The sequence below is a fragment of the Nannobrachium achirus genome (assembly GCF_963921795.1).
Source record: "Nannobrachium achirus genome assembly, chromosome: 5".
In the NCBI taxonomy this organism is placed as follows: domain Eukaryota; kingdom Metazoa; phylum Chordata; class Actinopteri; order Myctophiformes; family Myctophidae; genus Nannobrachium; species Nannobrachium achirus.
Window position 1 is genome coordinate 70,825,416 of NC_137814.1, and position 24,432 is coordinate 70,849,847.

Consider the following 24,432-nt stretch of genomic DNA (forward strand, 5'->3'; position numbering starts at 1 on the left):
GTGTGTGTGTGTGTGTGTGTGTGTGTGTGTGTGTGTGTGTGTGTGTCCAGAGGAAGTGGATAATGTTGCTCAGGAGAGGGAACCAAATTCAGAGTGAATATTTTTACTAAAATATTTGCTTCTGGGGGTCCCTGGAACAATATATATTGAGATGGGGGTCCCTGAACAACATGTATTGAGATGGGGGTCCTTGGAACAATATATATTGAGATGGGGGTCCCTGAACAACATGTATTGAGATGGGGGGTCCCTGGAACAACATCAATTGAGATGGGGGTCCCTGTAACAATATATATTGAGATGGGGGTCACTGGAACAACATATATTGAGATGGGGGTCCCTGGAACAATATATATTGAGATGGGGGTCCCTGGAACAATATATATTGAGATGGGGGTCCCTGGAACAACATATATTGAGATGGGGGTCCCTGGAACAACATATATTGAGATGGGGTCCCTGGAACAACATATATTGAGATGGGGGTCTGTGGCCAAAAACATGTAATTTTGGGGGTCCTCCAGTTTGTCATGACAAACTGTGAGAACCACTTATAAAGCAACATAAGTTTATTTGTAGAATCAGCCTATCAGTGGTTAAGGACCCCCAAAATCATATGCATTTGGCTGCGGACCCCCATCTCAAAATACGTTGTTCCAGGGACCCCCATCTCAAAACATGTTGTTCCAGGGGACCCCCATCTCAATACATGTTGTTCCAAGGACCCCCATCTCAAAACATGTGTTCCAGGGACCCCCATCTCAATATATGTTGTTCCAGGGACCCCCATCTCAAAACATGTTCCAGGGACCCCATCTCACAATATGTTGTTCCAGGGACCCCCATCTCAAAACATGTTGTTCCAGGACCCCCAGAAGCAAATATTAGCGTTAAAAAATGTCCCACTCTGAATTGGGTCTTGTCCTAAAATAATGCTGGTCCAGGGGCCCTGGCGGGGGTTAATCCGTCCCTGACACCAAGGTCACAGTAATCCTGCTCTTCTCCTTCCCCACACATCACAACTTCTCCTCTGTTGTTTGTTCACTTGGACCACTTTGAACCTCTGCTGGAGAGGGTTTAAAATGAAATAAAATAAAATAAAATAAAATAAAAATATTAGTTTCAGTTTGCCTTTGCCTTGGTTCCATTGATAGACATTGTGGAAATAGGCGATCTACAAGCTCAAAACGTCTCGCAACGTGAGGTGTTGTCAGCTTGTAGATCAGGGGTTCTCCCAAACTTTTTTGGCTCGGGGCAACCCTATAATTATTATTTTCATCAAAGGCACCCCTACATTATTATATTCCTAATTTTCAATCCCAGCACCTTATATTTATAGCATATTTTAGAGATTATGTTGCGAGGAAAACAAGATAATAGCCATTTTGGTTTAGAACTGACTGAAAATAACTTTGTACTTCCGAAGTTTAAAATGATACTACATATATTTTTAAATGTCCAAATAAATTTCAAATATTATCAAATTATCTCTCTGCACCACTGGACTGCCGTCAGCAGCACCCCAGGGTGCCCCGTCACCCCTGTTGTAGATTGTGTATTTCACAATGTTTGTCTCATTATTATTGTTCTGATAATTTGGCCAATATCTGATGACGTTTGTTATATTGATGCATGAATTGTCTTTTGTAAAAAAAAAGTCTAAAAGTCATTATAATTGTCACTTTCTCTGTCTGTCTGCCCCCCCCCCTCTCTCTCTCTCTCTCTCTCTCTCTCTCTTTCTTTCTCTCTCTCTCTCTCTTTTTCTCTCTCTCTCTCTCTCTCTCCTCTCTCTCTCTCTCTCTCTCTCTCTCTTTCTCTCTCTCTCCAGAGTCAGTGAGGTTGGTGAATGGTCCTGGTTGGTGTTCAGGCAGAGTGGAGGTGAAGTCTGATCAGTCGTGGCTCTCAGTGTGGTGAAGGTGACTTTGACCAGCAGGATGCAGAGGTGGCCTGTAGGGAGCTTGGCTGTGGGTCTCCTTCAATCCTCCAGGGGGCGCTCTATGGAGAAGGGAAGGCTCCCATGTGGACCAAAGAGTTCCAGTGTGAAGGCAGTGAGTCTGTTCTCCTGGACTGTAGAACCTCAGACTCAACTAGAAACACCTGCTCACCTGACAAGACTGTTGGACTCACCTGCTCAGGTAAAAGAGAAACTACACTTTATTGATTATTAGTTTACAGTCAAAGTAATATGACCTTTTGAACCACTTCAAACCTATATTTAGTTTCACTGTATTCCAAGGCTGTATACCAGGCCCACTCCCGTTTTCACTCTATAATAGCAGATCTACAAGCATTAGAGATGGAACTATGTGGCTTTAGGGGTCAGCAGCCCCCGCGGTGGTGGAGAGCAGTTTTAGTAATTATTTATATTGTAGGAACCATTGTAATACAGACAAGAGATGCATTATATTAGCCTATAATTAGCCATTATATTAGTGTGTGTGTGTGTGTGTGTGTGTGTGTGTGTGTGTGTGTGTGTGTGTGTGTGTGTGTGTGTGTGTGTGTGTGTGTGTGTGTGTGTGTGTGTGTGTGTGTGTGTGTGTGTGTGTGTGTGTGTGTGTGTGTGTGTGTAGTGGTGCGCGCGTGCGTGCGTGCGTGCGTGCAGCACTGCTAAATACCTCATTGCCAGGCCTTTTTTAAGCAAAAGAACCCCCCCTCCCCCCCCCACACACACACACACACTTGTGTGTGCGTGTCTCCCACGTTCAGCCCACCCTTGGATTTAGTACTTCCAGCGCACCAGATCTACAAGCTTGTATTGTGAGGAGTTGTGAGCTTACAGATGGTCTATTTTAGCAGACAGTTAACCCTAGAATAGAGACAGGAGAGTTCTTAATGTTTATTCTATTGTCTGTGTACAGAGCCTGATGATGTCAGGTTGGTGGAGGAGCAGCAACTGTACTGGTAGACTGGAGGTGAAACACCAGAGAAAATGGAGAACAATGAGTGATCCTTCTGATAACTGGAACCATCAGCATTCATCTGTAGTGTGCAGACAGCTGGGCTGTGGCTCTGTTGTTTCTACAGAGAGGAGACGTGGTTCTACATGGCAACCTACATGGTATATTAGACCTAGATGTGTTGGATCTGAATCTTCACTGAGGGAATGTGGAGGTGAAGTAATGGAGTCTAGTAGTACCTCCTCCAGTCTGGAGCTGATCTGTTCAGGTAACAAACAATGACTTCAACAATGACAGTAATCTATACTGTCTGTCTGTCTGTCTGTCTGTCTGTCTGTCTGTCTGTCTGTCTGTCTGTCTGTCTGTCTGTCTGTCTGTGTGTGTCTCTCTCTCTCTCTCTCTCTCTCTCTCTCTCTCTCTCTCTCTCTCTCTCTCTCTCTCTCTCTTTGTCCGTCTATCTGAGTGTGTGTGTGTGTGTGTGTGTGTGTGTGTGTGGTGTTGTGTGTGTGTGTGTGTGTGTGTGTGTGTGTGTGTGTGTGTGTGAGTGTGTGGTGTGTGTGTGTGTGTGTGTGTGTGTGTGTGTGTGTGTGTGTCCAGAGGAAGTGGATAATGTTGCTCAGGAGAGGGAACCAAATTCAGAGTGAATATTTTTTACTAAAATATTTGCTTCTGGGGGTCCCTGGAACAATATATATTGAGACTGGGGGTCCCTGGAAACAACTATATTGAGATGGCGGGTCCCTGGAACAATATATATTGAGATGGGGGTCCCTGGAACAACATGTATTGAGATGGGGTCCCTGGAACAATATATATTGAGATGGGGGTCCCTGGAACAACAGTGTATTGAGATGGGGGTCCCTGGAACAACATATATTGAGATGGGGTTCCCTGGAACAACATGTTTTGAGATGGGGGTCCCTGGAACAACATATATTGAGATGGGGGTCCCTGGAACAACATATATTGAGATGGGGGTCCCTGGAACAACATGTTTTGAGATGGGGGTCCCTGGAACAACATGTTTTGAGAATGGGGGTCCCTGGAACAACATATATTGAGATGGGGGTCCCTGGAACAACATATATTGAGATGGGGGTCCACGGACAAATACATGTAATTTTGGGGGTCCTCCAGTTTGACATGACAAACTGTGCGAACCACTTATAAAGCAACAAAAGTTCATTTGTAGAATCAGGCCTATCAGTGGTTAAGGACCCCCAAAATGATATGCATTTGGCTGCGGACCCCCATCTCAATCTATGTTGTTCCAGGGACCCCATCTCAATATATGTTGTTCCAGGGACCCCATCTCAATATATGTTGTTCCAGGGACCCCCATCTCAAAACATGTTGTTCCAGGGACCCCCATCTCAAAACATGTTGTTCCAGGGACCCCCAGAAGCAAATATTAGCATTAAAAAAGGTCACTCTGAATTTGGGTTTTGTCCTAAAATAATGCTGGTCCAGGGGCCCTGGCGGGGGTTAATCCGTCCCTGACACCAAGGTCACAGTAATCCTGCTCTTCTCCTTCCCCACACATCACAACTTCTCCTCTGTTGTTTGTTCACTTGGACCACTTTGAACCTCTGCTGGAGAGGGTTTAAAATGAAATAAAATAAAATAAAATAAAATAAAAATATTAGTTACAGTTTGCCTTTGCCTTGGTTCCATTGATAGACATTGTGGAAATAGGCGATCTACAAGCTCAAAACGTCTCGCAACGTGAGGTGTTGTCAGCTTGTAGATCAGGGGTTCCCAAACTTTTTTGGCTCGGGGCAACCCTATAAATATTATTTTCATCAAAGGCACCCCTACATTATTATATTCCTAATTTTCAATCCCAGCACCTTATATTTATAGCATATTTTAGAGATTATGTTGCGAGGGAAAACAAGATAATAGCCATTTTGGTTAGAACTGACTGAAAATAACTTTGTACTTCCAAGTTTAAAATGATACTACATATATTTTTAAATGTCCAAATAAATTTCAAATATTATCAAATTATCTCTCTGCACCACTGGACTGCCGTCGCAGCACCCCAGGGTGCCCCGTCACCCCTGTTGTAGATTGTGTATTTTCACAATGTTTGTCTCATTATTATTGTTCTGATAATTTGGCCAATATCTGATGACGTTGTTATATTGATGGCATGAATTGTCTTTGTAAAAAAAAAGTCTAAAAGTCATTATAATTGTCACTTTCTCTGTCTGTCTGCCCCCCCCCCCTCTCTCTCTCTCTCTCTCTCTCTCTCTCTTTCTTTCTCTCTCTCTCTCTCTTTTTCTCTCTCCTCTCTCTCTCCTCTCTCTCTCTCTCCTCTCTCTCTCTCTCTCTCTCTTTCTCTCTCTCTCCAGAGTCAGTGAGTCAGTTGGTGAATGGTCCTGGTTGGTGGTCAGCAGAGTGGAGGTGAAGTCTGCTCAGTCGTGGCTCTCAGTGTGTGAAGGTGACTTTGACCAGCAGGATGCAGAGGTGGCCTGTAGGGAGCTTGGCTGTGGGTCTCCTTCAATCCTCCAGGGGGCGCTCTATGGAGAAGGGAAGGCTCCCATGTGGACCAAAGAGTTCCAGTGTGAAGGCAGTGGAGTCTGTTCTCCTGGACTGTAGAACCTCAGGACTCAACTAGAAACACCTGCTCACCTGACAAGACTGTTGGACTCACCTGCTCAGGTAAAAGAGAAACTACACTTTATTGATTATTAGTTTACAGTCAAAGTAATATGACCTTTTGAACCACTTCAAACCTATAGTTTAGTTCACTGTATTCCCAAGGCTGTATACCAGGCCCACTCCCGTTTTCACTCTAAAATAGCAGATCTACAAGCATTAGAGATGGAACTATGTGGCTTTAGGGGCAGCAGCCCCCGCTGGTGGTGTGAGAGCAGTTTTAGTAATTATTGTATATTGTAGGAACCATTGTAATACAGACAAGAGATGCATTATATTAGCCTATAATTAGCCATTATATTAGTGTGTGTGTGTGTGTGTGTGTTGTGTGGTGTGTGTGTGTGTGTGTGTGTGTGTGTGTGTGTGTGTGTGTTGTGTGTGTGTGTGTGTGTGTGTGTGTGTGTGTGTGTGTGTGTGTGTGTGTGTGTGTGTGTGTGTGTGTGCGTGCGTGCGTGCGTGCGTGCAGCACTGCTAAATACCTCATTGCCAGGCCTTTTTTAAGCAAAAGAACCCCCCTCCCCCCCCCCTCACACACACACACACACACTTGTGTGTGCGTGTCTCCCACGTTCAGCCCACCCTTGGATTTAGTACTTCCAGCGCACCAGATCTACAAGCTTGTATTGTGAGGAGTTGTGAGCTTACAGATGGTCTATTTTAGCAGACAGTTAACCCTAGAATAGAGACAGGAGAGTTCTTAATGTTTATTCTATTGTCTGTGTACAGAGCCTGATGATGTCAGGTTGGTGGGAGGAGCCAGCAACTGTACTGGTAGACTGGAGGTGAAACACCAGAGAAAATGGAGAACAATGTTTCATTATGGCTGGAACCAGAAGGATTCATCTGTATGTGAGCAGACAGCAGGGCTGTGGCTCTGTTGTTTCTACAGAGAGGAGAGATGGTTCTCTACATATCGACCTACATGGAGGATTAAATCTGAATGTGTTGGATCTGAATCTTCACTGAGGGAGTGTGGAGGTGGAGTAATGGAGTATAGTAGTTCCTCCTCCAGTCTGGAGCTGATCTGTTCAGGTAACAAACAATGACTTCAACAATGACAGTAATCTATACTGTCTGTCTGTCTGTCTGTCTGTCTGTCTGTCTGTCTGTCTGTCTGTCTGTCTGTCTGTCTGTCTGTCTGTCTGTGTGTGTGTGTGTGTGTGTGTGTGTGTGTGTGTGTGTTGTTGTGTGTGTGTGGTGTGTGTGTGTGTGTGTGTGTGTGCGTGTCCAGAGGAAGTGGATAATGTTGCTCAGGAGAGGGAACCAAATTCAGAGTGAATATTTTTACTAAAATATTTGCTTCCTGGGGGTCCCTGGAACAATATATATTGAGATGGGGGTCCCTGGAACAACATATATTGAGATGGGGGTCCCTGGAACAATATATATTGAGATGGGGGTCCTGGAACAACATCAATTGAGATGGGGGTCCCTGGAACAACATATTGAGATGGGGGTCCCTGGAACAATATATATTGAGATGGGGGTCCCTGGAAACAACATATATTGAGATGGGGGTCCCTGGAACAATATATATTGAGATGGGGGTCCCTGGAACAATATATATTGAGATGGGGGTCCCTGGAACAACATATATTGAGATGGGGTCCCTGGAACAACATATATTGAGATGGGGTCCCTGGAACAATATATATTGAGATGGGGGTCCCTGGAACAACATATATTGAGATGGGGGTCCTGGAACAACATATATTGAGATGGGGGTCTGTGGCCAAAAACATGTCATTTTGGGGTCCTCCAGTTTGTCATGACAAACTGTGAGAACCACTTATAAAGCAACATAAGTTTTATTTGTAGAATCAGCCTATCAGTGGTTAAGGACCCCCAAAATGATATGCATTTGGCTGCGGACCCCCATCTCAAAATACGTTGTTCCAGGACCCCCATCTCAAAACATGTTGTTCCAGGACCCCATCTCAATACATGTTGTTCCAGGGACCCCCATCTCAAAACATGTTGTTCCAGGGACCCCCATCTCACAACATGTTGTTCCAGGGACCCCCATCTCAAAACATGTTGTTCCAGGGACCCCCATCTCAAAACATGTTGTTCCAGGGACCCCATCTCACAACATGTTGTTCCAGGGACCCCCATCTCAAACATGTTGTTCCAGGGACCCCATCTCACAACATGTTGTTCCAGGGACCCCCAGAAGCAAATATTAGCGTTAAAAATGTTCACTCTGAATTTGGGTCTTGTCCTAAAATAATGCTGGTCCAGGGGCCCTGGCGGGGGTTAATCCGTCCTGACACCAAGGTCACAGTAATCCTGCTCTTCTCCTTCCCCACACATCACAACTTCTCCTCTGTTGTTTGTTCACTTGGACCACTTTGAACCTCTGCTGAGAGGGTCACGTTTATGGTGTAGAATAAAGACACCCCACCCCAAATAAATGAAAATAAAATAAAATAAAATTTGGTTCAGTTTGCCTTTGCCTTGGTTCCATCAATAAACATTGTGAAAATAGACGATCTACAAGCTCAAAACGCCTCGCAACGCGAGGAGCTTGTAGATTGTGTATTTTCACAATGTCTCATTATAATTTTTCTGACAATTTGGCCAATATCTGTTTCCAATATATATTTTTCTTTTCAACAATTTCAGGGACCCCCTGCTCTATCCCAACGGACCCCCCCGTTGAATACCCCTGGTGTAGAATAAATCCCCCCCCCCCCGCGCAACATGAGGCGTTGTCAGCTTGTAGATCGAGTATTTTCACAATGTTTGCCTCGTTGTAATTGTTTCTTACAATTCGGCCAATACGTTCATTCATTCGTTTTGATGCATTAATTGTCTTTAAAATAATTTGTTGTTTTTAACCCATTTAGCGCCGATCCCGCGTATACGCGGTAAAAGTACTCGAGTATACTCAGAGTGCCGTTCACGCGTACACACGTGAAAAGTAATCTATTACTGTAACGTTGAGTACATTACCGAGTAGAAGTGCCCGGATGTCTGAAGTGCCCGGATGCGCTGATTTCTCCCCATCACGTCTCCACGAGCACAAAATAGTAATCCCATAACATTGAGGTGGACGGGCCGATCTCATCTTTAATGTCCATTATCTCAAAACAACACTTTCAGAGGGGAGACGGCAGTAGACGCTGGCACACTCACAGCACACGCTTTAACCAAACACACAGACAGAAGGGAAGCGTGTCTACGTGACGCGCGTGCGTCGGACCGGGAGCGTGCACGCGCAGCACTTCTGGCCTTCAAAATAAGAGAACGCAAGTGAATGGAACCAGGGCGGGCGGCGATCTGGACATTTTAACCCGTTAAAGTCAGGAGCACTAAATGAGTTAATTTAATATAAAGGTCTAAAAGTCATTAAATTGTCACTTTCTCTGTCAATTTCTCTGTCTGTCTGTCTGTGTGTCTCTCTCTCTCTCTCTCTCTCTCTCTCTCTCTTTCTCTCTCTCTCTCTCTCTCTCTCTCTCTCACTCATCTCTCTCTCTCTCTCTCTCTCTCTCTCTCTCTCTCTCTCTCTCTCTCTCTCTCATCTCCTCTCTCTCTCACTCACTCACTCACTCACTCACTCACTCACTCACTCACTCACTCACTCACTCACTCTCTCTCTCTCTCTCTCTCTCTCTCTCTCTCCAGAGTCAGTGAGGTTGGTGAATGGTCCTGGTTGGTGTTCAGGCAGAGTGGAGGTGAAGTCTGATCAGTCGTGGCTCTCAGTGTGTGAAGGTGACTTTGACCAGCAGGATGCAGAGGTGGCCTGTAGGAGCTTGGCTGTGGGGCTCTATCAGTCTCCAGGGGGCGCTCTATGGCGAAGGAAGGCTCCCATGTGGACCAAAGAGTTCCAGTGTGAAGGCAGTGAGTCTGTTCTCCTGGACTGCAGAACCTCAGACTCAACTAGAAACACCTGCTCACCTGACAAGACTGTTGGACTCACCTGCTCAGGTAAAAGACAAACTACACTTTATTGATTATTAGTTTACAGTCAAAGTAATATTACTTTTTGAACCACTTCAAACCTATATTTAGTTCACTGTATTCCCAAGGCTGTATACCAGGCCCACTCCCCGTTTTCACTCTAAAATAGCAGATCTACAAGCGGTGTTGTACCCGAACGCGTTCAATGAACAATCGTTCACGAATGCATTCATATTTTGGCTGAACGTGAACTGAACGTTCTTTGTTTCTGCTTGATGAACGCTATTGTCGAACGCGTTCATTCTGACATCCATGACGGCACTCGTCGGCTCGTTCGTGCGGCGGTCCGCGGTCGTCTGTCCTCGCATCTTTCTTTTCATTCACATATGCTCCAATAGCACCCAGCTGCAGACTCGTTGACATGTGAGCGGTGCTGTTGTCTGCCTGGGTGCTTCTCTTCAAGTTCACATGAAGCACTGTGTGAGTCTCCGCCTCGTTACGTCTCGCAAGTAAAGCCTGACTATACTTTGCCGTATGACGTATGTTGCACGCCGAAAATAGCTGATCTGCAATTTTAACCAACGCTTAAACATGCAGATGTGTGCAACGTTTAGAAACCTCTGCCTTCACAAGGGTGCAGGAAGACTGGTCACTGGGCATTGGGCACCTAAATATTGTGACACTTCAATGTTAAGTTGGATGAAATAATTGCTGTGTGTGGTTCTATTTGGGCTGTGTCAATATTTTTTACAAATAATAGCTTGCAGTAACATAAACAAAGAGAAAGAATTGAATAGACAAAAGTATAAAAATATTATGTTTAAAAAAAGAACTAAAAAAGAACTAAGTTAGTTCATTTTGGGGAACCATGAACTTTAGTTCAAAATGTAGAATTATGAACTATGAAATGAACTAGTTTATTTTAGAAGGGGGGGAAGTTATATGGCCCAAGGTGGAGGGGCCCTTAATTATTTTATACTTTAGCTATTGAAAAATAGCTAATCTACCATATCAAACCGAGTGTTGTGCGTCAAGCTTGTATATCTGCTATTTTTTTTTATTTTTTTAAGTTGTGGAAAATGGGTGCAAATCTTTGAATATATGTATTTCTTTGTTACTCAAATGTTACTCCTGGGGGGTCCCTGGAACTAAATATTTTGAGATGGGGGTCCATGGCCAAATACATATCATGTTGGGGGTCCTTCACATGAAAAGTTTTGGGCACCACTGACATAGAAACATAGTTTAAAAAAATAAAAAAAAAAACTTTGAAGGATTTGAAATATTCAAAGGACTTTCACAAATGTTCACGATTTGTCAAAAATAGTAGATCTACAAGCTCACAGCGTGGCACTCGGTGCCGCGCTGTGAGCTTGTATATCTGCAATGTTTCAATAGTTAAAGCTCAAAATAATGTGTAATCATGCGTTCCCAGTTTAAATGGGTTATCCTCTCCCCCTATGAAGAACATTCATGGGGGGGCCTGCAGTGAATCCTTGTACCCAGGGCCCAGAATTTAGTGTGACACCCCTTTGTGTGTGTTGTGTGTGTGTGTGTGTGTGTGTGTGTGTGTGTGTGTGTGTGTGTGTGTGTGTGTGTGTGTGTGTGTGTGTGTGTGTGTGTGTGTGTGCTGCACTGCACTGCACTGCACTGCCTGCTAAAATAAGTCATTGCTAGGCCGTTTTTAACTAAAATAAAACTATAATAATACCCCCCCCCCCCCCCCCCCCCCCCCCCCCCCTTGCGTTCAGCCCACCCTTGGATTTAGTACTTCCAGCGCACCAGATCTACAAGCTTGTATTGTGAGGAGTTGTGAGCTTACAGATGGTCTATTTTAGCAGACAGTTAACCCTAGAATAGAGACAGGAGAGTTCTTAATGTTTATTCTATTGTCTGTGTACAGAGCCTGGTGATGTCAGGTTGGTGGAGGAGCCAGCAACTGTACTGGTAGACTGGAGGTGAACACCAGAGAGAATGGAGAACAATGAGTCCTCGTGACTGGAACCAGAAACAATCATCTGTAGTGTGCAGACAGCTGGGCTGTGGCGCTGTTGTTTCTACAGAGAGGAGACGTGGTTCTACATATCAACCTGTATGGTGGATATCTGATTGTGTTGGATCTGAATCTTCACTGAGGGAGTGTGGAATAATGTACTCTACTAGACACTCCTCCAATCTGGAGCTGATCTGTTCAGGTAACAAACAATGACTTCAACAATGACACTAATCTATACTGTCTGTGTGTCTTATTTACTGTGTGTGTGTGTGTGTGTGTGTGTGTGTGTGTGTGTGTGTGTGTGTGTGTGTGTGTGTGTGTGTGTGCACGCATGTGTTGCTCCCAAAAGAATGGATTATTTCTATGGTAAAAAGCTGTCATATAACATGCAAGTCAATGGGTGAGAAGCAGATGGATTATTTATATAGTAAAAAGGTGTCATATATAGGGCTGTCCCCGACTAAGGATTTGTTTAGTCGAATATTAGTCGAATGGCCCGTTTTTTTTTAAATTATTAATATTATTATTACCCATATATTTTTTACCCCTTTCTTTTACAATGGCGTATAAACAACAGAGGTGAAACACTCATTTAAATAGCATGTCTTCTTGACTTTTGTTTTAGATAACTCATTCATTATTTAAGCCAAGGTTTATTATCATGGACTTATAAGAATAGTAATCAGAATAATACAGCAATAACAACAACAAAATAATATCTCTAAAATAAATAAAGTAACTAAATAATATAAGGCGAATTAAATAACAAAATACTAAAATAAGTAGGCCTATAGCAGGTGTAAAGTTTATTCACTTAGAAGCTAAAGCCCCAGACTCCGTCTGTGTCTAACAGCCATGCAACTACTGTATAGGCGATGCGGTCGCCGGTCACACATTTCTATAGGCTCTGTCCGACACCAATATCTGTGTAACATCCATACGTGCATCTATCCACGAGATGCTGCACAGCCTGCGCTGAGCCTGACAGAGAGACAGCGATTGGATTTTACAAAACAGACCCCGTAACTCGTCGGGGGGAAAGAGGAAAGGAGAGCTTAAAACACAACTCTAGTGCTGTTTTGTTGATGGCATAGGTTTATTGCCGATCTGCAAGCTCAAAACGTGAGCGTTCGCGTCCTTGCTAACGTGCTATTGGACAAGGACGGGTAGGGGAGGGGCTTAGCAAAGGGTCAATTAGTGTTCAATAAAGTATTCAAATATTTTCACTTGTAATTTTTTTTTAAATAGCAGATCTACAAGCTCATAATATGAGTTTTAATGAGTATTCTACAACAGAAGCAATCTGATTGGTTGAATTAGCTATCTACCCATGCTTCTAACGAGCATTACTGCACAACTAATCTAAAATGTTAAATGTTAATAAAAAAATAAAAATACTAAATGTTTTCATGGGAGGTTCAGAGACAAAACCTGGCATTAATAAAATATGAATTTCAATTCAATATCTTAACAACTTGGACGCCAGTCGACTTTCAGATCAACTATCTCACTATGGACTTCCCTGCCAAGCGACTTTAATCGACTTTTATATAAAAGCATTGTTTAAAGTTATACCATGTAACTTTTTTTATATAACAAATCTTAAAATTGTCCTAACTGTTAAATCGCTAAAGTTTTAGAACCCCCACTCCGTTATTTTCAGCTTCTGAAGCCTTCTCTTTATATGTTTTCTACTTAGCCGTGACAGGGGCGGGATTTCCCGGCAAAATTACGTCATCTGCGTCATCTGTATACGTTGTGTATACGTTGACCAATCACATCGCAGATCATATACACATGATACACTACCGGCCAATCCACAGCGTGTGCTGCGTCTGTTCAGGAAGTAGCCTCCCTTAGCTACAGTGTTTACCATGGTGAAGGATTCTTAACCTCTTAATCCGCAAATCCTGCTCAGAAAATTACGTTCTACCACTCTAGGGAATCGTATCGGTCGCGGTGGTTTGCGGTGCCGCTCCGGTGGTCCGTGGCGGTGGTCCGTGGCGGTGGTCCGTGGCGACTCCGGGCGAAAAACGGCCGTAAAAAGCAATACCGCTACTGACCACTAGTTTAGCAACTTACACAGTATAGCTTTAAGCTTTTATTTGGGTTAATAGACGGAGCGAAATGGTTAGCTTACCGTCGGCTGGTATCAACACGTAAACCGTGAAAAAAAAGGATAGGATTATGAGGTCACTGCTAAACCAGGCCTTCCTGTTTACGTTAGCCTCTGCTAGCTGCTAGGCTCAATGCAAACCATCCGACCCTTACGCAGCTTCACTAGGTCGGATTTTGATTCGGAAACTTTCTGTGTGGCATCTGTATACGTTCTGGTGCCCATACCGATGGTGGTTTTAGACGATCAAGCACGAATTGAACAGTATTGAGCTCAGATGGCGGCCCTCGGGGCTCCCATTGTGAGTCAATGGGGAGCGATATCATCATCCCATCCTTGAATCTTGTGAATCTTGGTTTTTACATGGGGGGCTTCTACAGTCTATGCTTTTAGTGTTACGATGGCTCGCTCTAGTGGTCATTTTGTGGTATGGTATATCATCCTGGCATTGAAAATAATGTAATCATGATGATAAAATATAGCTATTTCCTGGCGTTATAAGCGCACATTCATATTTAAATTTGGCTGGCAATGGTTAATTACAATGACTTATTCCCATGACTTATTTTATTTTATTTTGGAGGGGGGAGGGTAACTGTTGTATAATCACAATATTCCACAAGAGGGCGTGCTTTACCGTGATTATCAGCACCCGTTCTTACATCTATCCCAACCTGGACCATAACATGGAGGCAACAGAAAATACCATAACTCTTGAAGTAAACCTGCAGAGAAAAAATAAAACATGTCTCTATACAGAAGGAATTCTTAAAGTGGTTATTATTAACACATGGGCTGTTACCATGGCTGTGACGCATGCACAGTACAGGAACTTCAGGAAGCGGTATCAGTGATGTCATTTATCTCAGATTTTGGGGAGTGTTTAATACCAGTGATGTCAGCATGCAAGTTCTGGGCAGACGGACGGACAGACATGCTTATCAACAACAGATAAATATTGGTGTGGTGGAGAGAGTCGCAGCCCCAGCCTGAAGCCTAAAGAAAAAGTCTAGTATCTGCCCTCATTCCATAGGGATATCCCTTTGGAGTAATGGTTAAGATATTGGACTTTCACACGGGAGACCCGGGTTCGAAGCCGGGCGGGGAGGTTAGGATCACCTCCGTTACATTGGCTACTGCCATCGGTTAATGTCAGCTTTATTTGCCCATAACGATAACGGAAAATATCGTCCAATACCGCTGTGTGGACCATATATCGGTGCATCCTTAAAATGTATTAATTGTTATTGTTCATTCCTAGTGAGAAATACTGTCTCCTATTCCTTATAAATACTGTCTCCTATTCCTTATAAATACTGTCTCCTATTCCTTATAAATACTGTCTCCTTTTCCTTATAAATACTGTCTCCTATTCCTTATAAATACTACAGTTAATTTAGTGTCCACCATCAATCTTTATTCCTCCACAGACCCTCCAGAAAAGCCTTCAGTATCAGTGGATCCACCAGGAGAAGTTGTTGAGGGCAGCAAAGTGACTCTGACCTGCAGCAGTGATGCCAACCCACCAGTAGACATCTACACCTGGTACAAAGACATCACATATATTTTCACTGGTCCTCAGCTGGTGAAGGAGAATGTGTCTCCTTCAGACACTGGAGAGTATTTATGTCAGGGGACAAACACACATGGATCACAGAGATCATCACCTCACTCTCTAGATGTTCAGTGTAAGAGGAATACACATTTTAGGTTCTTGTTCATTAAAACAACAGCATCATTTGTTGAAGCGTGTTTAGTTTTTGTGTTATAAAGAGGGCTTTTAAAGTGACACAAATGTTTCTCCAACAGATGGTCCTAAGAACGTCCTTTTGGCAGTAAGTCCACCAGGAGATGTTGTCAAAGGAAGTTCAGTCAATTTCACCTGCAGCAGCAGTGGATCAAATCCACCAATCCAGAGTTACATCATTTTCAAAGACAACACCATAGTGGCACAGAAGGACATATTTACCATCTCTAACATCCAACCCAGTGACAGTGGAACATACAACTGTCAGTCAAAGAACAACATCGCTACAGTCAGTTCACCTGGAGTCACTGTTGATGTTCACTGTGAGTTTAAAAAAAAAAAATAAGATCAAATTATATTGGTGTGTGTGTGTGTGTGTGTGTGTGTGTGTGTGTGTGTGTGTGTGTGTGTGTGTGTGTGTGTGTGTGTGTGTGTGTGTGTGTGTGTGTGTGTGTGTGTGTGTGTGTGTGTGTGTGTGTGTGTGTGTGTGTGTGTGTGTGTGTGTGCGCACGCGCACACACAATCGCACCGTAGACAGAGAGGGAGATACAAGAAAATACAAGTAGCAGCAATAACAATAATTGTAAATATAATAGGGTAAGATAGTATCGTCGCACAGGTGTGTACAGTATAAGCATCTCCCGTAATCCTGCTTTGAAATCTCCACCTCACGTAAACATCAATAATGTCCAAATTCACTTCTTGGCTGCTAGCTGTCGTTCTATTGCTCTGATGCGACTCTGCGCCCATTTCACATTAATTATTGCATGAGGCTGCCCTCTGCTGCTAGTATGGCCAAAGTACATGTCATTTAAAAACAATTAAATAAAAAATAAAATAAAATAAATAATAGTTATTTTTCTATAACGTTGCAAAGGTAGGCTGCTTTGCTGGCACCAGATCCAATAAATAAATAATAACATCTGGCAGTAATACAGTTAAGAGAATATACAGTGTAGTGGTAGGCTACAATATAATTTAGGAGCAATCCATAGGCGTGCTCCATGGAGGCCCGGTCCGCAGTCACACTCTTGGTCTGCAGCTGAGTGTCAGTGTTGTTACAGCAGTCCATGGAACTGTGCAGCTGAGGGTCTGTTGAAACAGCAGTCCATGGAACTGTGCAGCTGAGGGTCAGTGTTGTAACACCTGGAGAACATAGGGTGGACCCCTTCTAGGTGGGGTTCACCCTATGTTCCCCAGGTTCTATACACCAACACAGTGTTCTGTCATCAGCGCGTCATAGCCAGGGGCGGAGTCGAGCGTGGGGGAAAACATACACCAACCCCCATTAGTAGAATGGGTTTTTCCGTGTTTTTCAAATCTGATTTTTTAATTGTATAGCGATGTTTTAATTAATTGCAATGTCTTACATTGATTCCTTGGTTGCCAATGGACAAAAAAATTATGCATTTAAAATTAAACAGCATTGGGATTAAATATTCTTATATTATTAAGGACTGGTTGCATCATCAAAGACCATGGGTTATCTGATATATCCGTCTGTTAAGAGACACTATTAGCCTACATTTTCTCACGTGAAAAACGAAAAGCATTAATTAATCAATGATGTTTATAGAGCACATTAATTGAATTCCAGTAGGCTGCAGCCATTGATTGTTTGATTGATTGATTGAAGAATTTATTAGAAGTTTGCAATAGAAAAAAGTACAGTTTCATGACAGTACAAATCACTGGTCAACTAAAAGGAGATCCTAGAAAGCCGAGGCTTATTTCCACAGGAACCACACTTTAGGTATCTCATATAACATTGAAAGACAGACGGATAGAACATACTTTATCTAGGATAATATCAGTTTCAAAAACATAACATCAAATACAAAGGCAGAAAAGAAAGAAAACAAAAGGGGGGGGGGGGGGGGGAGCATGGGGGCTTAGTCTATTTACAAGTCACGGGTAGCAGCTGTCTGAAGGTGACTTTTCATACCAATTTTGAAGGAGGCTAGGGATTTGCTCTCCTTTAAGGCTTGTGGAAGGGCGTTCCACATGTTGATGGTATAGCAGGAGAACGAGTTAGCGCCTTGTTTAGTGTTAAATCTACGTTGATGATGATTAGTGGAGCAACAGCTTGTTATCATGCAAGGTTTTACACACTGACACGACGCAACACAACACAAGCCTATCCTAGTTTCAAACCTGCAGAAAATACTTTTAAAACATGGCAATGAATACGGAGGTTAATTAACAAGACATTTTGCAAACTGCCGTCGATCCTGCTATATATTCAAAGAACAGGTCTCACTTGAATTCACTATTGTTCTATAAACATCATTGACGACTTAACGACTGTTGGTTTTTGATATTATAGTAAGTTTAATTGATCATATCTTGTAATTGTGTCTCTACCAGGTGATTTAAGACATAATGTAAACAGGTTTTGTAACATAGAGGGAAGAGGGGGACGACGGGTGCTTATTGTGCAACTTTGACGCATGCATGGGGGATAATCTGAGTCTGATTATAAACCACTTAATTACATTGATTCCTTGCTGCTAATGGACAAAAAAAACCGATATGCATTACCATCGGGATTAATTATTGTCCTTATTGGATTGGTCGGATCATGGTTATCTGACTGATATCACCTGGTAAGAGACACACTTTCACATTTTCTATTGGCATGAACATGATCAATTACACTTATCACAATATCAAAAAACAAAGGCCATTAATTCATCAATGATGTTTATGGAACACGTTTTAGTGAATCCCAAGGAGACAGGAGGACACCATAGTTTGGAAGTGTATTAGGCAATGGGAATGGATTTACATAATAGCACAGGCAAACCCATATCCACGTTTCAAATCTATTGATGACTAATGGGCCTGGCTGTTGGTTTTATATTGTGGCACGTTTAATTGATCGTCTCTCATAATATTAGTGTCTCTACCAGGATTGAACACTGCATATGCAAACATGTTTTTGTAACAAAGGGAGTAGAGTAGATGGAGAGAGAAAAACAGATCTCGATCTCATCTCATGCTTGTGTAACTTGGAGATAGCCTACAGAAACGACAGATCTCCATCTCAGTCAGTGCTTGTTAATTTGCGCTGAATAATAATCTGACTCTGATTACAAACCACTTGAACTCCGACTTCTATATCCTATCATGCCAGGGGGAATATAACCCAATTGCGAGCTTGAGCAAAGTTGGGTCCCATTTTATTCCAGAGGTTTTGAAGAGGCAGGATGAGGTGGCGAGGTAGCTCCGTGGAATTACCGCTCCCTGCACTGCGGTGCGCCAGCCAGCCATTAATAGGCTCGTTATCTTAATAATAAGTGAACTTTCCGACAGCGAGTGAACAATTGCGTTCCAGATGTCCTTCTGATGGATTTTTCTTGTCTGTCAATGTTTCTATCGTCCAAAAAGTCGCTCTGAACGTGATTAAAACGATAGTGTACTGTGTACGCTGTATTAACTACATGGGAGAAAGTGCAATGTTTACCCCCACGCCAAAACCATGTGACGTTTATGGGCGTTCCTTTCTAGCTCCGTATTGGTCTATGTTCCCCAGGTTCTATGTTCCCCAGGTTCTATGTTCCCCAGGTTCTATGTTCCCCAGGTCCTATGTTCCCTACTTACCACCTAAACCTAACCCTAACCCTAACCACACTAAATCTAAAGCTGGTGATAGATAGATAGATGGATACCTTCATTATCCCAAGGGGGAAAATGTGTTGCCCAGAGGCAGCACAGCAGTGTGTCTTGAAAGCACGACTATCAAAAAATAATACAGTGCCCAAATCAAAGTGACCATAACAGTCAATGCTAGTTAGTGCAACAAGTATCTCTACATCATGTCAAACACAAGCAGACATACTAAAAGAAAACTACTAACACAACCTAATAGTGCAGTGTCCAAAGGTCAGAGCGATAAAAACAACTAGCAAAAAAAGAATAAAAAATAAACAAAGGGTGATGCGGCAAGACGCACAAAAAACACCCTCCCTGGAAGGTCCTTAGAGGTCAAAGTCAAAGTCAGTGCAGATATAGTTCCAGTAAGGAAGAAAAGGCTACCGTCCTCCTACGTTAGGAAGGTAGTCCTTGTCAATCGACCGTTGTGTGTCAACTAAGCACATCAGCCTTGATTGGATGTGGTCCATTGAGACATTTGTAAGGTAGGACAACTACTAGTGTACAAGCACGGTATAGTGCTGCCTGAAGCTAATAAACTCAACATCGTCCCTGGCCAAAAAGGGTTTGCGGTGGAACTATGATCCACCATGCGGGAGACCAGGGTTCGAATCCCGGGTAGAACATGAAACTTACGGAGTGCAGCTTTAACTGTACTCAGAGATGGGCAGTATTTGAAATACATGTATTTGAAATACTTTTTTGTATTTTGTAATTTGTATTTGGTTGGGATGGAAAAAACTGGATGTAATTTGTATCAAAATGCTTCCAGGTCTAGTATAAATACAAAATACTTTTTTTCAATGTCATTTTATTCTCAAATGGACATTCACAAAGGTTTAAACTGTACATTTAGGCTGCCTGCTCCAAAGACAAACACCATAGTATGGTCAATTTATTCTTAGAAATTCTGAGAGGCAATTCATTTATTACTTGGCAATCAACCTATAAAATTGCTAATCATTGCATCAATTTTTATAAAATGTATTTCATGTATTTTCAAAATACAAAATACGTTCTCTGGCCTGTATTTATATTTTGTATTTTGACCCAGTATTTGTATTTTGTATCTACATACTTTTCAATGTATTTTCGCCCATCTCTGACCGTACTCCAGTCTGATGTTGTTCATTGGATGCTTCTCACCGTCCACTGAGAGCCACTATCTAATGTTTTTTTTTCTTATTTTTATCTGTATTGAATGCTTTCAGATGGACCAGAGATACATTGTCCCAGCTCCTACGTTGGTGTTGAATTTACTCCTATCAACATCAACTGTAGTGTTATTGGATACCCGTCACCTTCTGTCACCACATTCAAAGACGGGGAAGAAAAGTCCCTCCCAGAGAACCTAACAAGACATGATGCAGGACTCTATACGATCAGAGCTGCAAACCAGTATTCAAATGTCACTCACAACTTGAGGATTGATGTCTCATGTAAGTTATATCACTGAAAAAACTCAAAATGTACTGATTGATTGATTATTTTATTAGACAAAAATGTAGAACAGTACAAGTATAGTCAATACAATATAAATGTAGTACAGTACAAGTACAGTTAAACACCCTGCCTAAAAGGAACATCCCAATAAGACTTTATATGGTATTTTTTTACGTTGGAAGCCCTCTGTATTTAATTAATGACTTCATGAATTCATGTAACAACCTGGTGTTTTTATGTCCAAAACTAAAAGGTGTCCACCTTTATTTTAGATCTAACCTGTCATCTATGATGTGTCTCCAGATCCACCATCAGAGATTTCAGTTGAGCTGGAGGATGCTGAAGCTGACGTTGGTTCTCATGTGAGGCTGAAGTGTGTCTCCACCAGCAACCCACCGCCTGAATACTCCTGGATTTATTTCCATGCTGCCAATGTAGAGGTGACACATGAAGATGATATGTCCATTCTCCACATCCACCATGCCACTGCCCACAACACGGGGTCCTACACTTGCAATGCCGGGAACAACAGAGGAAACGTCTCTAGAACAGCCAGAGTCACAGTTAAAGGTAAGGTCAAAATATGATCATTTCTTAAAGATTTGTTTAGGGGATTCTATGGCATTATTGATAGGACAGTAGACTTACAGGAATGCAGAGAGAGAGAGATGGGGAGTGACATGCAGCAACGGTCGTCGGGATCGGGACTCGAACTCGGGACACGCTGTCAGGCATCAGAGCCTATGTGGTATGCTCCTTGACCGCTAGGCCAGCGGGCGCCCACATATTCAAATCATTGTAGTGGAGTAAAAGTACAATATTTGCCTCTGAAATGCAGTGGAGTAGGAGTAAAGGTACTGAAAATTGGAAATACTACAGTAAAGTAAAACCAGTCCATACAACAAGTAAACAAACATGAACAAACAACTACACATCATTGTAAGCTTAAATCTATCTATCTAGCTAGCAAGATAGATAGATAGATAGCTATCTATCTGCATACCAGCACACAGATCCTTCTCTCTCTAGCTCTCATGTTAAGTGTCCATCTTGTCCAGACCTGTTCTCCCAGTGTGGCAGACCTGAGCCTGGTGATACGACCAGGATGGTGGGAGGCAGTGGGTCTCGTCCTGGGGATCATCCATGGCAGGTGTCCCTGCAGTGCAGAAGAAAACGCTCATCAGAATTGTTATTGTTATCCATAAGTATAGAGGTGTCCCAGGGTATCTGGCCTTACAACCCAGATACTCTGGTGACTACATGGCTACGAACAGAGCCCTTCCCACTGATTCACTTCCACCATCCAGTAACCCATCAGTTGGGTCTAGCACCTCGGTTTAAGTTCCTGCTTGGACACCTTTGCAATGGGTCTTGGCTCCGGTTTAGATAACCGGTGGAGTCTTTGGTCTTTTATTGTGGCGCTATAGCAGGTCACTTCACCTTTTGGCCTATGATTCTTGAACCTTAGGTCGGACCATCAACGTGTTGTCCTTTTTCTCCCTCTGGATTGCATGGAACAACTTCCCTATTACATTTACCTGACTAGCCGTTCCACTGTTTTCAGTATTATGTTGTCAATAAGATATCGTAATGCGTTTTGCCTTAATATTTTCTATTGATGATAAAGCAGGGTCTGCTTTCGGATTGTGATTGGTTCCACTGAGTGAAGACCCACCCCTCACTCCCCTTCACACTGGGTGTGGTTTCACTGAACTAGAGGCTTCAAAACCTTGTTTACAGTCTAAGAGCTCTTAGTCTTAGAGCTCTTAGTCCATATTGTTTAAAGTCTAAGAGATCTTAGTCCATATTGTTTACAGTCTAAGAGATCTTAGTCCATATTGTTTACAGTCTAAGAGATCTTAGTCCTCATTGTTTACAGTCTAAGATCTCTTAGTCCATATTGTTTAAAGTCAATGAGCTGCTCCCTTGTTGGTCAAGGTTACAATCGGGCGACTGTGGCTCAGGAGGTAGAGCAGGTTGGCCAACGATCCATGGGTCAGCGGTTTGAATCGATAGATAGATAGATACCTTTATTATCCCATGGGGGAAATTCAGTTACCCAGAAGGTACATCAGTTAAAGGTTACAGGACAGTAAGAAAAAAAGAAAAGGACTGTTGTGTACAGCAACAAAGAAGAATCAACAATACAGGAAAATCAGCCATACAGAGCAATTACGTAAAAAAAAATATATATATACATAAAGTGTCGAGACATAACACAACAACAAAAAAGTAGTAGGCCTACTAACGTTTCATGTAAAGGATTGCAATTTTAAGGGACTTTTCTAAGCATATTGCAAACTCAAAGAACTTACAATGGTCCAGTCATTCAAACATTAGGAACTACTTCTCAACGTAGTGCCAAATAATATATACACATATATACAGTATGCAAAAGTGTTTGCACCAAGACAATAATAATAATGCTTAGCCTAAATAAAAGAAAAAGTGCAGAGCCAAAAAAGTGTCCAAAAGTCTGTGCAAAAAAAGAAGTGACCAGTGTCGAGTCACAACAAAGAAAAAGAAAAAGAAAAAACGCAGATAGATGCTCCTCTCCGCAATACAGGAGGGGGGGGGGGAGTAATTTGGATGGCCCGGGATGGAAGATCATACTCGATAATACAGCGTCTCCTCCGCCGTTTTGGCCCACGTGCGTTACGGACCTCCACAGCGACACATCCTCCGGTCCACGCCACGAGCCTCCGCGGCGAGGGCTCAGCTCCTCCGTTGCGCAGCAGCGTGCGCCTCTGGCCCGAGTTACGGGCTTTCACGACGACAGCGTGTAGGCCTCCTCTTCTGCGCGAACATCGCGCTTATGCAGTTTACTCCGGATCTGAGTCCCGCCGTGCTCGCCTGCATCCAGAACAAGGTCCACGTACATCTCCGGCACCAACAGACTGGTGTATCCATAAAAACACCAAAGCAACGAGCCAGTCCCGTTGCCCCAGGGCCACACGCTTAAGACAGGCTAAACAGAATAGAGGTAGGCCACTGTTTCCTCTGCTTTGTTCCTCGCAAGGCACAGAAGGCCCTTCCCCCACTTTTTCTGCCAGCCGATCAGAAAAAACACGAAAAAAAGACTAAACTACTATATACACTAATAAAACAAAGTTCCTCAGAACATGCCCAGCTTGGCCAATGTAATGAGTCGCCACAAGAAAAAAAAAAGAAGACAGAAAAAAGCAAGAAAAAGAGAAAGTAGGAAATTAACTGCAGAGCTCTTCTGAGTTGCGACTGCAGGCCCTCAAGGAGCGCGTCGCAAAAATCCTGAATCCTCCATGTGGAAGTGTCCTTGGGCAAGACACTGAACCCCACATTGCCTCCAATGTGTTGGTCGGTGCAAGCTTGGCATCATTGGTGTGTGAATATGGGAAGTGAGGATGCTGGCATAAAATGTTCGCCGCTTCACCTCCCAATGTGTGAATGAATGGACCATTGTAAAGCGTTTTGAGTTTGCAACTTGCTTAGAAGAGTGCTATATAAAAATGCAATCCATTATTATTATATCACCAAAGCTAGACCGGTTGTTACACTCAAACAAAACACATTCATTTGCTATTATTTCTCTCCAGCTCCGCAGGTTCACCCAACAGTCCACACAACAGGTAAACAAACATGAACAAACAACTACACCTCATAGTAAGCTAAAAGGTTTTTCTTCTAATCAGAGTAATGTTACCTTTTTATTGCGTATTCTATTGTACAGAGTCTGATGTCAGGTTGGTGGGAGGAACCAGTAACTGTACTGGTACACTGGAAGTGAAACACCAGGGAGATTGGAAACCAGCGGCTGACTTAGCGGTTGTGTCTAACTGGAACTTGAACTCATCATCTCTAGTGTGTAAACAGCTGGGCTGTGGCTCTGCTGTTGACACAAAACGGAGTCATGGTTCTGAACGTCAACCTGTATGGTGGATTACATCTTCCTGTAATGGTTCTGAACCTTTACTAAGGAAGTGTGTAACCATGCAGCCTGTTAGTTCTGTGGACAGACTGGAGGTGATCTGTTCAG

At 42.9% G+C, this 24,432-nt stretch overlaps 1 protein-coding gene across 8 annotated transcripts in view; it reads left to right on the forward strand.

The window, feature by feature from the left end:
* Positions 1 to 24,432, forward strand: part of LOC308285913 (antigen WC1.1-like) — a 684,166-nt gene that overhangs the window by 397,218 nt on the left and 262,516 nt on the right. For 6 of the 8 annotated variants that reach the window (XM_080726813.1, XM_080726814.1, XM_080726816.1 and 3 more), the window contains 3 exons: positions 2,945 to 3,165; positions 15,007 to 15,264; positions 23,993 to 24,025. The exons of 1 other annotated variant lie outside the window; for it this stretch is intronic. In XM_080726813.1, coding sequence (XP_080582939.1) covers positions 2,945 to 3,165; positions 15,007 to 15,264; positions 23,993 to 24,025 — 512 coding nt within the window. Of the gene's footprint in view, positions 1 to 2,912; positions 3,166 to 15,006; positions 15,265 to 23,992; positions 24,026 to 24,432 lie in introns of all 8 variants that reach the window. One more of the 8 variants, XM_080726815.1, reaches the window with a different exon arrangement.